This window comes from Sarcophilus harrisii, chromosome 6 (genome assembly GCF_902635505.1).
Source record: "Sarcophilus harrisii chromosome 6, mSarHar1.11, whole genome shotgun sequence".
In the NCBI taxonomy this organism is placed as follows: domain Eukaryota; kingdom Metazoa; phylum Chordata; class Mammalia; order Dasyuromorphia; family Dasyuridae; genus Sarcophilus; species Sarcophilus harrisii.
Genome location: NC_045431.1, coordinates 234,148,686 through 234,162,686, shown reverse-complemented (window position 1 = coordinate 234,162,686; position 14,001 = coordinate 234,148,686). Strand labels below are relative to the sequence as shown.

Here is a 14,001-nt window from a genome sequence, read left to right as displayed (position 1 = left end):
GGGGGCCTCCCGGGGGGGGGGCCCCCTTTATTTTGGGTTTCCCCTTTTGGAACCTTAAAACCCAAAACCCCCTTTTTTTATTTTTTATTGGGGGTTTTAGGTTTCCCTTAACCCTTTCCCTTTTTTTTTACCCGGGGGGGGGGACAAAGTTTTTCTGGGTTTTTTTTGGGTTTTTGTGTTTTTCAGTTTTCTTTTCCCTTTTTAGGTTTTTGGTTTTCAAAGCCCTTTTTTTACTTATTTTTAGGGCCCTGGGTAGTGTTTTCAGTTTTTCTTTTTCCTTTCCCCTTTTTCCCTTTTGGGTTTTTATTCGTTTTTTCCACCCTTTTTTGTTTTTTCCAGGGTTTTTGTTTTCCCCTTTCCCGTTTTTTTTGGCGTTGTACGGGCCCCTGGGTCCCGCTTTTTCCCTTCGGGGCCTGATTTTCCCTTATTTTTTTGGGGTTTGCCCCATTTGGGGCCCCCTAGGGGTTTCCCGCTTTGGGGCCCCCGTCCCCGGGCCTGGGTTTCCCGCCCCGGCCCCCGGCCCCCACTTTTTTGGGGCCTGGGTTTCCCGCCGGTTGGGTGGGGAAGGGGGGGTTTTGGGGGGTTTTGGGCGCCGTGGGCAGGGGGGGTTTTGGCCCCCGGGGGAGGGATGGGGGGCCCCCCTTTTAAGGGGAATTGGGGAGGGTACTGGGATAAAGGCCCCTTTATTCCGGGGCCGGGAAAGGGAAATAGGCCCAAAGGGGGTTCCTTGGGGGGGCTGGGGTTGGGGACTGAGTTGGGGGCGGGGGGTTGGGGGAAGGGGTTTTTGGTGGGGGCCCCTTTTTTTTTGTCGTTTTCCCCCTTTTGTGGGAACGGGTTTTTTTTAAAACAAAGGGGGCCCCCTTTTTCCCCAAAACCCCCCTTTTGGTGGGGACTCCCTTTGGGGTCTGGGGGAGGGGGGGGGTTGGGGCTTTTGGGGGTCGGGCGGTTTTGGGGAGCTCCTTGCAAATTTCCTCCGAATTTTTTAAGTCCCAAAGGGAAGGGTGGGGGGGGGGGGAAAAAAAGGGGGGGGGGGGGGGGGGAAAAAAGGGGAGGGGGAAAAGGGTGGGGGGAAAGGGGGGGGGGGAAAAAAGGGAGGGGGGGGGGGGAAAAAAAGAATGGGGGGAAAAAAGGGGGGGGGGGAAAAAGGGGAGGAAAAAGGGTGGGGGGGAAAGGGGGGAAGAAAAAAGGAAGGGAGGGGAAAAAAAAGGAAAAAGAAGTGGGGGGAGAGAGAAAGGAGGGGGGGAAAAGGGGAGAAAGGGAAAGAGAAGGCTGGGGGGGGGGGACCCTGATCCCCTGGGTCCCTGATCAGAGACACCGGGGAACCTGAATCTGCTCTTCCTTTGCTTGACTCGGAAGACGGACGCTTCCCCTCCCCCCTCCTGGGGGAGGGGCAGCAAAGCTGGATCTCAGAGTGAGATCTCTTTCCGTTGACATAGGAGGCTTCCATTCCAGGCGCCCCAATTTCTTTGCCAAGAGAGACGGGGTGTCTGCTGCCAGCTGCTTATCTCTGTCCAGTGCTCGCTTTCAGACCTGAATCAGGCCGAAGGAGGAGGCTCTCCTTAAGCTGACAGGTGGGTGCTGTCTGAGGAAAGCAGCCCCCTGGGGCGAGGAAGACCGGGGTCTCCTGGGTCCCCCCTCCCCCAACCTACAGGTCAGCACTACTTGACAGTTTTGGGGTGGGGGGGGGGCACCACCTTGGCCCCTCCCCATTGGTCCTGAGCGCCAGAGCAGCTTACCTGGAAGAGGATGAAGATGAGGAAGAGTTCGTAGACGACGCTGACGCACAGCCAGAACCTCCAGTAAGCTACAAGGACACAGAGAGAGCAGCAGGTGTTGGCTCCTGTTCTCGTCCTGGGGCCCCAGGGGGCCAATGCCACCAGACCTGGGACCCACCAGCCCACGGGGATACTCCAGTTCCCCCCGGAGGCCTCCTGGGCCAACAGGCCCTCCAACTTGGGCGGCCCCAGGCCCTGCCTCGTGCCCGGAAGACACAACCTCGAAGGCAGCAACCAAAGCTCCCCAAGTGCCCACCGGGGGAGGGTGGGGAGAAGGCACTGCCACCACCTTCAGCGATCCCAAGGCCTGTCCGGGAAGCCAGGGAAGTGCCGGAGCTGGGCCTAGGCCGGGACCCTGGCTCCGGGCCTTTCTCCTGACTGGCCACCAGAAGGACTGGAATCCCAATGGCCTGGACAGAACTCTTCAGAGAGGAGGTTGTCCACACCCGGTCCTAAGCCTTCTCTGGCCATGTGTTTCGCCAAAGCCAAAGCCGCCTCTACTGCCGGCCATCGCCTTGGAGCCTCCATCCCTGTGTAGTCCCCCTCCCTGTGCCGGGAATCCAAAGCAGGCTCAACTTCCTGTCCCTAAATGGACCCCAGTGACTGAACTCAAGGCCCAACCAGAGCCAGACTTCATGGCAAACTTCTAGACCTGAGAACTCATCACGTCTTTTGGGGAATGGGGGGTTGTCTAACTGGATTTATTTCCTCTACCTCTTTTCTAATTCCAGCTATGCCCTGGAGGACCTAACTGAGCCCAACTGGTTTTTTCCCTTGAACACCTGACAACAGCTCCCATTTCTCCCAGATCCTCTGTCGCTGGGTGTTCTCCTCAGGACTGTCCCCAGTTGATCGACAAAGACCCTTTCTCAGGACTGACAACACTCAGGGAGGCACAGGACAGGGCCTGCAATCTCTGCACTGAGAGGGCAAAAGCACAGAGACTGAGATGTTTTCTCCTTAGTCACTCTAAGGAAACCCCCCCAATTTTTGTCAAGAATCATTTGACCCCGCTTCTCTTACAATAGGCCTGTGAAGCTCATCTGTCCCAAGGCGAGAGTAAGACTTTCTATATAACCCTACTGAGTTTCATCTCAGGGCCAGTTCAATGTTCTAGCCTGTCTGATCCTTGTGTCTCCTGACTCGTAATATACTGTGTGACCCTTGCCATGTGGTATCCCTCTAGAATGTCTCGAGTCTTCTACCTGTGCTTTTATCCAATCTCTGACCAAAATATTCACCACCCAAAGCCAAGCACAGATCCCTAAGGCATGCCACTGGAGACCTTCTTCAAAGCTGACTTCTAATTTTGCCATGCCCATTTTAGTTTAGTTACTACAGCCTAGACCGCATCTCATCATCTTTTCCAGATAAACAGCATGAAATTCTTTATCAGATACTGCAATAAAAATGGAAACAATCCACAGAGAGAAAGAACTGAAAATAGAAGCCTTGGAGAAGTCTTCTTGTAGGAGGTGAGATTTGAGCTGAGACTTAAAGAGCCAGGGAAGCCAAGCGAGAACACCCTCAGCCTGGTGGACAGGCTAAGAAATGGAGGTCTTAGACAAGCCAGGAGGACAGGGCACTAGATCAAAAAGGATGTGCTGGGGGGTAAGGTGTAAGACAGGAAAGGGAGGAGGAGGAAAGGGTCTGCAGGTGAAAAGGAGAGCTGTGCTTTAGGAAAATCACTTTGGTGACTGAATGAAGGATGGAATGGAAGGCAGGAAGACATTCCAGCAGAGTTCAGGTGTGAGGTGATAAGGTGATAAAAGGGTAGGGGTGGTGGCAGAGGAGAGAAGGGAGCAAACTGGGGAGATGCAACAGAAGTGAAATTGACCAGAGATGGTGCAGAGGTGAAACTGATCAGAGATAATGTGGAAGTGAAATCAATGAAATGCTACTGAGGTGAAACTGACCAGAGATAATGAAAGAGATGAAACTGGCTGAGATGCTAGAGGTGAAAATGACCAGATATGCTGCAGAGGTAAAACTGAGCAGAGATAATGCAAAGGTAAAATCAATGAAACTGACCAGAGATAATGAAGAGATGAAACTGACTGTGATGCTTCAGAAGTGAAACAGATCCCATATGCTGCAGAGGTGAAACTAACTGAGATGCTACAGAGGTGAAAGTGATCAGAGTTAATGCAAAGGTGAAATCAATGAAATGCTGCAGAGGTGAATCTGATCAGAGATAATGCAAAGGCGAAATTAATGAGATGCTGCAAAGGTGAATCTGATCAGAGATGATGCAAAGGCGAAATTAATGAGATGCTGCAAAGGTGAATCTGATCAGAGATGATGCAAAGGTGAAATTGACCAGAGATAATTGCAAAGATGGTGAAACTGATCAAAGATAATGTAGAGATGAAACCGACCAAGATGCTACAGAAGTAAAATCAAATAGAGATACTGCCGAGGCACCATATTGGATACAGGGATGAGAGACTGAGAAGTACAAGATGACTCCCAGATTGTGAATCTGAGGGCTGGGGGACAAGGGTACTGCCTTCCAGCCACAGAAAAGGTGAGAAGTGGAGGGAGAGGCAGAGCATGAGCTGTTTGGGACATATTTTGGTTGAAACTGTTCGCTTGGTATCCAGGTCAAGATGTCTGAAGGGCTGGACACACAAGAGAGGTTGGGGCAGGAAAGACAGATCATAAGGCTTCAATCCATGGCAGTTAATGAAGTCACCAGGGGAATCAATTTAGAGGGAAAAGAAGCTAAGGGGTGCCCATGGAGAGGGCATGATCTGCAGGAGCAGCCAGCAAAGGAGACTGAAGAGGAGTGGGCAGAGAGGAGGGAGAGGTTATCCCAAAAATATAAAGAGAAGAGAGGATCCAGGAGCAGAGAGTGATCACCTGTGCCCAAGGTCAAAGAGAAAGAGGACTGAGAAAAAAGGCCAATAAATGTCCACCAGACAGGGAGACACACATCTCCCTGGCCACCCAAACCGAAACCTTTCTAAGTGAGACTTCTAAGCACAACCTCCCTTGATGGGGGGATCGTGCTGAGCTGGTGTTCCTGGGCCTCTGCAGGGATCTCACCCAGCATCTCTGGGAGCTATGGAGGCATCAGGTGCCAAGGCTGGCCCTCAGCCTGGTTTGCTTCCCCGGGGACCTCAGTTTACCAAACACCTGGAGAGGCCCCGGGCTTCTCTGAGGCAGGCAGAGTCTCATGTCCCCAGTCACCAACAGCCCCCCTTGAGATCAGCTGTGTTAAATCCAAACAGGAATGGCAAGTTACCTGGGTGAGGTCTGGAGAACGGTCCATCTTTAGCCTGCGTGACTCCAAAACACAAGAAAACCAAGATGCTGGCCACCACTCCTCTGAGGACAAAGAGCAAAGAGCCCTTCAGGGGTCTGTGCCATCAGCCCCCCAGGTTCTCTGCGAGGACCCTCCTCCCAGGCCTTTCCATTTCAAAGGGGCTCCCCTTCCTCTCTTCCCCCAGAGAACCAGGGGTTTTCACCAAGAGTCTGGGAGCTGTGAGGCAACCAGGGAGCTGCCCCTCAAGTCAGGAAGTCCCCAGTCCAAATCAAGACACGGACTAACTGGATGACCCTGGGCAAATTGCCGAAACCTGTCTGCCTTGATTTTTTTCAGCTGTGAAATGGGAGGAATAAAAATAATACTGACATCCCAGGATTACTGTGGGGATCAAATGAGGCAACATTTGTAAAGAGCTTGACACACAGTAGGTATTATATAGATGCTCATTCTGTCTTTTCTTCTTTGTATCCCCTCCTCTACGGCAAATCCCCCAAAGCTCCCTTGGGCTTGAGGAAGGGCCTGAGAGGCTGCAGAGCAGGCTACATATTTTGGCGTAGCAGATCAGACGCCCAACTACCAGGGACCCCCCTTGATTTTAGCTTGAACACCCTTGACCCAAGAGGCTGCTAACTCACTTTCCACCAAAAGGCAATTATGTGGCTGAGGTTCCCCCCCCCCCCCCCCCCCAAAAAAAGCTTTTCTTGGATTCTCTTGAAGCAAGGCACACTTGTCCTAGAGACTTTGGCCCCTCAGATGAATGACAAGCACCAGAGTCTGCTTGCCAATAGAAGACTTGGGCAAAAACACCAATGAAATAAAAAAGCCCCTATCCCTCCAACCCTCCAGAAGCTGCAGGGAGTGCAAAACCAGGCCAGAGGCTCAGCATCAACACACCAAAAACAGAACATACAACTTCCTAAAGGAAAAAGTGAGGTATAGAATGAAAGAGACAGGAAAACTACACAGGGGAAAGGGGGGAACCTCAACTCACCCTCTTAGACCTAGATAGTAAGTTTAAGCATAAGGTAAAAAAGAAAGATGTCAAGGATATGAATAAAATTTTAGAAAAGTTAGATATGATTGACCCTTGGAGAATGCTCAACAGAGATAGAAAGGGGTCTATCTATTTCTCTTGTCCGAACTATGCCTTTACAGAAATTGACCAAGTACTGGGACATAAAAACCTTACAAAGAAATCCAAAAAAAAGCAGAAATACTGAATCTTATCTTTTTTCTGACCATGATGCAATTTTAAAAAATTACATTTAGAAAAGGGTCTTTGAAGCACAGAAAAAAAAAAAAAATTGGAAACTAAATAACCTAATCCTAAAAAATAAGTGGGTCAAAGATCAAGTCATAGAAACGATCAATAATGTCATTAAAGATCACACAACAAGGAGACCACGTTCCAAAATTTGTGCATTACATCCAAAGCTACTTAGGAGAAATTTCTTAACTCTAAATGCATCAATAAAAAAAGAGAAGGAACAACAAATTGGGCCTGCAACTCAACAAATCGAAACCTTCCCAATTAAACTTGAAACTAGAAATCCAAAAAAATCAAAGGCAAGAATATTAAATGAAGCTACTAAGACACTAGACCAGTAAGTAAAAGTAGAAGCTGATTTTATTAAAAAAAAAAAAAAAAAAAAAAAAAAAAAAAAAAAAAAAGAGCCCACAAATTGGCTAAATTGGTATTTAAAAGAAGAAAATCACATTACTAGTATCAAAAGTGAAAAGAAGTAAAAGCTACTTTTTTTTAGGAACCTGGGGGCTGATGGCACAAACCCCTGAAGGGCAGATGCTCAATCATCTGCCAATAATACTGACAATTTAGATGAGACGGATGAATTATTACAAAAATATAAAATGCCCCGATCAACAGAAAAGGAAATAGAATATTTAATAACCTTAACTTAGAAAACAAATCAAATAAGTTAAATATAAGCTCCCTAAGAAAAGCAACTTAGGCCCAGGTGAATTTTTGAGCAATTCTACCAAACATTTAAAAACCAACTAATTCCCGTGCTATGCAGATTGTGGGGGGAAAAGTCCTGCCCAATCCCTTCTGTGACACAGAATGTGGTGCTGCTACCTAAGGCAGGGAAGGCAAATCATTAAGAAAAGTGGTGAGGGAGGCCACTTGCCATGTTCTCCCCTCCCACCAGCCCCGGTCCCTGGGAAGCCCACGGGGTATTCTGTCCCCCAGGATCCATCACGCCCTAAAACAGAAGCAGGCAGCCGTTCTCTGGTCCCTGCTGGTTCTAACTCCTGGGGAGGCTGGCCCAAGGCCCAGGGTTACCTTTTGGTGTTGTAGGCAGTGTCCTGAGGAGTCTCTTCCAGAAGGGTCACGTAGCCAAGGGCGCAAGTGAGGATGAATAAGACAGTCAAGGTGTGGGCTCTCCTGAAAAGCATGGAAAATGAGAGTGGTCACCCATCTGGGCTGCTTCCGCTCTGGGATTTGTCGTGTCCACTGAAGGGCCTTCTGCGGTATGCTCAGACCCGTGTGCTGCCCTAGTCCCCTTCTTAGTGGCCACGCCCCCCCAGAGCACCTCAATATCTGCCTCCCTCCTGTCCTCCAGACCCCCTCCGGCTGTCAGCGAGGACTGGATGCTGAGCATAGGGATACAAGGGAGGTAAAAGCTAGCCCTGCCCTCAAGGAACTGCGACAAACAGGCTAAAATGGGGGAGGAGGTCTGGGATCTCAGGGGGGCCCCACGCCAGGAGCAGACCGCACCAAACACTTGGTGCAACAACAAGGGGCAAGACAGGAAAGGGAGGGGAGGTTGTATTGGACCCTGGGGATTACTGGGAGCCCCAACATTTACTGAAGCGCAGGGGACACCCAGTAGGACAGAACCTGGGAGGAGGGACTGGCTGAGTCAGAAAGATTCACCAGGTCTACGCCAAGGCAGGGGCAGAGGAGAGAAAGAAGGGCAAGGGATCTACTTCCTCCCCCTCCCCCAGCTCTTGAGCTTCCCTAGGAGGGTTCCCTTTGGGAAGCCCACAGCACAGTGCCGGGCACACAGTGAGCAATCGATGACCGCTTGTTCACTTGAGCTGCTTTGGCCATTGTAATGATCAACTGGTATTCTCGAGGCTGGACGGGGATGCCCGCCCGCCTGGAATGGCCACCCGAGGACCAATGCAGGGGTTCGGCTTTCTCGACTGCTGGGAGGAGCCGAGGGCAGGCGAGAGGGGCACATGTTATGAGTGGATTTTAACACTAGCTTCACCTTTCCGGAGGCAAAGAAGACTTTGGCTCCCACAAGCCCCTCAAGAAGACGGGGCTTCCGAACCTGCTCTCTGTCCCCCTGGCACTCTGGTGAAGCGCTGAGACCCCTTCTCAGAATGCTGCTTTTAAATGTATAAAGTAAAACGTAAGCATTTGTAAAGGAAGCTGTGAGGCGGAAACACATGATCAAAACAAGTTCCCAGACTGCCCCCACCCCCCCAATCTGGCCTCTGCTCCCTTGGGAGCCTGCGGACATGAGCCCCAGCTCTAGATCTAACCCCAAACTTCCGCCCCCACGCCCCCACGCTGCTCGTGTCCAGTGAGGGCGGGCACTGAGAACAGAGGCTCTGCAGGCTGAGAGAGGGTCTGCCCAACGGCAGCCTGGACCCCGCAGGGCCCCCAGATTGGCCATTCGGACCAGGACGAGGAAGGCCCCAGAATGGCAGGAGACACCGGCCGGGAACCTGCCCCGAGCCAGGAGTGCCCAGCAGAGCTCTGCCCACGGGGGGTTGGGCCACACTTGTCACAAGATGATCTTAACTGGGGGGTGGGAGGAAGCAACAGGAACAAGGGCCAGTGGGAAAATGCGCACCAGACCCAGGAGGCTGGAGAAGGGGTTCTTGGGGTTCCAGACTGGAGGAATGGGCAGGCTCAGACCCACCTCTGGGTCAAGGGGCAAAGTTATCATAATTTTAACGTCCATGAAAGCGGCCTAAGTTCCAAAAGAACCAGGAGCAAAAAGATAATTGGAAGAAAAAGTTAGAAGCTGGGGGCTTCCCATGGCCGAGGTGGAGGGGAGGAATGGTCCGGTCCAGAAAGTCCCTGCTCGCTGACCCACAGACAGTCGTCTGATGGGCAGCCATGTGCGCGGCACTGCCAAGACCCAGGGGCCGAGGAGTCCACACCTCCCCTGGAAGCTGCACCCCATTATCCCAGAAATCCTTGGGAAAACCCCTAGAACTTTTCAGACAGTATCTACCTTTGCAGGGAACCGGGGCTGCTGGCTTCCCGCTCAGAAAGAGCCAGAGCTCTGGGATGGGGCTCCAGAATCGCCCGTCTCTTTAGGGCCCATATTTGGGGCCCCTTCCTGGTCGAACCAGTCCCAAGCACTGGGAGGCCCCAGGCAGCCCTCGGGACTCAGCCTAGAGAAAGAAGGGCCCAACGGCTCCCAGGCTCCCCAGAGAGCCAAAGGGGACTCCACCCACTGGGCCTTGCCAGCCCCCAGGCTCCAGGGAGGTCTGCTCAATGGGGCCAAAGGTGGCCTGTTCATTGTCCCAGGCTCCTGCTTCCACAGCCCCTGGAGGGGGAAAACGAGGGCTCTGTGCTTGCACCCCCTTGCGAATGGGACGAAGCTCTTGGTTCTCCAAAGCCCGGGCCGAGGATTTGTCCCGAGTCTCCAGGACAAAGGGGGAAGGCTGCTCTGGAGACTGCAGTCCGGGGATGCCGGCAGGCGGGGAACCCCAAAGGGCTGGGGGGTCAGGCACAAGCAGAGCCACCGATAAGACTCTTGCCAGGGCAAGAGAAGGACGGGAGAAGGGAGGGGAAAGGAAGAGGATGGGGAAGGGGAGGAAAGGAGGGAAGAAAAAGGGAGGAAGGGAAAGGGAAAGAGAAGGGAGGGGAGGAGAAAGGGCAAGGAGGGGAAGGGGAGAGGAAGAGAGAGGAAAGGAGTAGGGAGGGAAGAAAGAAGGGGAGAGAGGAGAGGAGATAAGGGAGGGAGGGGAGCAATCTACTGGCAGAGTCCAGACAAAGCGATTGCTTTGAAATGGGATTTTCCAACAACTCAAGGCCATGAAGGTAGGAGGTGCAGGAGCAGGAATGGGCAGAGGCCACAGTCACTGCTGTAAGGGCCCTCCCGAAGTGCTAGACCCCAAGCACTGCCTGACTCCCATGCTCAAGGACCACCAGGACCCCTGGATTAGTTTTAGCGAGGTGCCATCTGAGGGCAGAGGAGCACAGACCCCCAGATCAAACCACTCACGCCTCCTTCTCGAGCCCCAAGGGTCCACCGCCCAGCGCTCTCACCCCTCACGTGACAATCCTCGGGTCCGGGAGCCAAGCAAACCCCCACCAATTGGTGGCTGTAGCAGCTGGCCACCCGCCTCTACTCCCGGACCCCGAGGGCAGCGGAAGCGGCCCAGGGTTGGCCCCTGCCATATTTCAAAGACTGTGGACCGGCTCCCTGGCCGACCCCTGCTCATCCCTTTGTTCGAAGGACTAAGAACTTCCCTTCTCCTTGGTGGAGAAAAGGAAGAGAAAGCTGAATCTCCACCGAGCCAGCGGCCATGGCTCACATGCACTTCCCCAGAGTGCACTGAGCTTGCCTGTGGGGAGGGGGACGGAAAAGCCAGGGCATCCTCTCACCTCCCTCAACACCTGAGCAATTCTCGGGGCACAAAGCCGGACAGGCCCACCGGCAGCCCAGGGGGGGTGAAGGCTCAGCGACCACCTCCTTTGCCAAGCATGGGCCAAGGCCCTGCCCTCCTGCGTGACCTAGGCCTGGAAGCATCTCCACTCCCTCCCGGGGGCCCCTTCCTAGCCCAGCCCTTTTCTGCCCACCCACCCCATCATGACTCCTCTGTACCAACTGCCAAGCCATCAGAGCCAGGACCCAGCCTGCAGCCAGAAGCCTCCTCTTCCTCCAAAAGCCTCTGAGGGAGAGAAGCTGCACCCCCATTTCAGACCCAGAGGTTACTGGGCCAGTGCTGGCTAAGTAGTTACCGAGAAGCCTTCTGGAAAGGAGAATGAAGCTTCCTCTCCCTCCCTCATCTGTTTACTTCCTCTGGCCAGCTGTCTATACAAGACCAGCCTCAGCACCGCAAGGGAGAAGAGACCGGGAGCCAGAACTATGAAAGGGCTGATGGCAGCTGCATCCAACGAGCTCTCAGGGTCACAGCCCAGAAGCCAAGGGCCTTTGGAGCCACTGCATCCAGCTGCTTCAGGAAGGCTTCCAAGGAGCGTGTGGCAGCTGGGGAACTCGTCCATGTGGGCCCAATGAGGACCCTGGACGGCCACCCTCCAGCAGACCTTTGCAGGATGCAGCTGATCAGGCCCCAAGGCTCCTGGAGGCAGTGGCAGGGCCCATCGAAGCCTAGGTGGGCATCCTTGCCTGGCCAATGCTTTTTGGACTCCTGACAAGTCTCTCCTCTTGACTGGCCCACAGTTCCAATTGGGTAATCTTTCATTTAAAAAGCATTATGGGGCCCCTCCCATATACAACAGAGGGGGCCCCTCTGCAGCTCCTGCTCCCAGGGGAGGCTGCAGCCCCTGTTTGGTGGGGAGCCCCTAGATGCCTGAGGTGGCTGGGATTGGCCTGGGATAGGGAGAGAGGAGATGGGACTCAGAGCTAGGATGTGACCTGATCAGACCTGCCACTAGACAAATAGTTTTGGGGACACAGTGGAGGATATTTGGGAAGGAAAAAGCCGAGGAGATAAAACAGTGAGGGTCTGAAAGGAGACATGATCACAGACTGGACGTGGGAGTGAGAAGAGAAGAGAATGTTGAGGGGGAAGAGGAAGCTTTGTTCTGCCATGGAAACATAAAGGTACCAAGCATGTTGAGAGGTTGGCTGAACCCAGAGGGGTTCAAGGGAAAAGGGATAGACCAAAAAGGACAGTAGGAAGGATGCTGGAGAGAAAGGAGGAACTAGGACTGGGTGAGGATGGGAATCAAAAGGAGGGGAGAGCAGAGCACACGACAAAACAAGCAGCTCAGCCGTTCCTTAGCAGCTATGCAGTGGGAGGGCAGGTGCTGGATCATCTGTGCTTTGGCATGCCGCTGGGCATACTTGAGATGGCTCAGAAAGGGGCACAGAGTCAGAAAAAGGACAGAATGGGCAGTCAAGGAGTGCAATGGAATCTAGCTTCAGACACAAGCCCTGTGGCTGTAATAAGGCCTTTCACCACTCTGTGCCTCTGTTTCCCTATATACAAAACAGGCATCAGACCATCCCTGAGTTCCTAGAGCTGTGGTGGGGAGTCAACCTTTGACTTGTACCCAAGTGAGTCTGAGAGTGCCCAAAGGCTCTGAAAAAGGCTGGTTCTTATTTACCATCATCATTACCATTACTGGTCTCTCTAAGCCTTGGCTTTCTCCCCTGTAGACCAGAGAAGATGCCTATGGTCAACAGCTGTTCGGTGGCCGTGAGCTAGGTGCGCTACCCGAACCAGTGGACAGCGTGTGAGCATGTGTCCTGGATGAGATGAGAGCCACACCGTTCCCACCTTCTCCACTGCTGTCCAGTCCCATCCTCTCAACCAGCTCACTCTCTCTTATCCCCAAATCCAATATGGTGCCTGTCGATTTCACCTTTGCACCACCCTTTGGTTCATTTCACTTCCACACCATCCTTGGCCCATTTTACCAACAAAATGTCTTGCTCATTTCACCTCTGCAACATTCCTAGTCCATTTCATCGTGCCCCTCAAATTTGGTGGTTTTTTCCCCTTGTCCATTTGACTTCTACAACAGGATCCATATTTCACCCTCCCTCTCAAATCTCTGGTAGATTTTCTCCCCTTGTCCATTTCACCCTCCCCCTCATATTTCTGGTGGATTTTTCTCCTTGTCCATTTCACCTCTACAACATCCCTAGTCCATTTCACCCCTCCCCCCCCCAAACACACACCTATGGTGGATTTCCCCTCTCATTTCACCTCTGTACCATTTCTGACCCATTTCACCAATACTCCTTTCTCTACTGGGACATTGCCACTCTCTCCCCTGTAAGTCGGCATACTCTCAGGCCTGGTGTCCGCCTGTCTCAAGTTCCCCCCACTCCAGTCCATCCTCCATTCAAGCTTCAAATTGATTTGGCTGAGCGGCAGGTCCAATCTTGTCAATGCATTATCCCGTTCAGGATCTAGGACTAAATGCTCTGTGGCATTCAAAGACCTTCAAAACCTGCTTTGTTCCCCCCCTCACTGCCTGACCCATACTCTTCCATTTAGTGACCCCGGCCTCCTGGTGGCCTCACCAACAAGACTGTGCAGCTCCAAACTCCGAGCCTTTGCCCTGGATATTCCCCTCGTTTGGAAAGTCCTCCCCGCCCGTAACCTCCGGGAGCATCCCAATTCCGGATGCCTCCAGAGGCCCACATCTCCCCTTCGGGCATTGCCCCCATTTGTCCCAAGGGCGAGGAATGTCCATTACCTTTCTTTGCATCCCCCTAGCTCCGCACAGAGCCTGGTACTTAGTAAGCGCTTTTACACAATGCCTGCGGCTGACCTTCAGCAAGAAGCCTTCCCCGGACCCTTGGACTCGAGGACACACCACGTGGGGTCTCCTCGAGATTCTAGAGAGACAAGGGATCCAGGGCATCACCAGGGTCAAAGAAAGGTCGGAAGGGGCTCCGAATGCCGTTGCAGGGGTACAGGGGGATCAAGGAGTCAGACGCAGAGGGGGATCCCGGAGTCCTCCCGGCAGGCGGTCCGGAGTTGGGGTAGAGGGGCAAGGGCCGGAGCAGGGGTGCGCGCCCCTCTTGCGCACGCGCGCTCCTGCCCCACACCCGCGCACGCCCGCGCACCCGCCCGCCACTCACCAGAAGAAGGTGTTAGTGCCGTCGTCGTAGACCTCGGACTCGGTGCTGCGGCGGACCCCTGTCCCGACCTCCGTCGCGGGCCCGGGCTCCGCCGGCGGCCCTTCCAGCGAGGCCTTGCCCTGCTGCCCCGGGCTCGGGGCACCCCTGCGCTCGATCCTGCGCATGGCGTGGGCTCCACACA

The 14,001-nt window shown here is 53.3% G+C and overlaps 1 protein-coding gene across 3 annotated transcripts; it reads right to left on the bottom strand.

Annotated features, from left to right (window-relative positions):
* Positions 1 to 1,317: 1,317 nt before the first annotated feature.
* Positions 1,318 to 14,001, bottom strand: LOC116419914 (phosphatidylserine synthase 2-like). 3 transcript variants are annotated; one of them, XM_031942575.1, is made up of 5 exons: positions 13,821 to 14,001; positions 8,283 to 8,403; positions 7,349 to 7,450; positions 5,023 to 5,105; positions 1,756 to 1,804 (listed from the first exon to the last, which is right to left on the bottom strand). In XM_031942575.1, exons 1-4 carry the CDS (start codon positions 13,982 to 13,984, stop codon positions 5,052 to 5,054), a joined length of 441 nt encoding a protein of 146 aa, XP_031798435.1. In that variant the 5' UTR covers positions 13,985 to 14,001; the 3' UTR covers positions 1,756 to 1,804; positions 5,023 to 5,051. The 3 variants fall into 3 exon arrangements, with proteins under 3 accessions (XP_031798434.1, XP_031798435.1, XP_031798436.1); XM_031942576.1 differs by having other exon boundaries at positions 8,283 to 8,400; XM_031942574.1 differs by lacking the exon at positions 8,283 to 8,403 and having other exon boundaries at positions 1,318 to 1,804.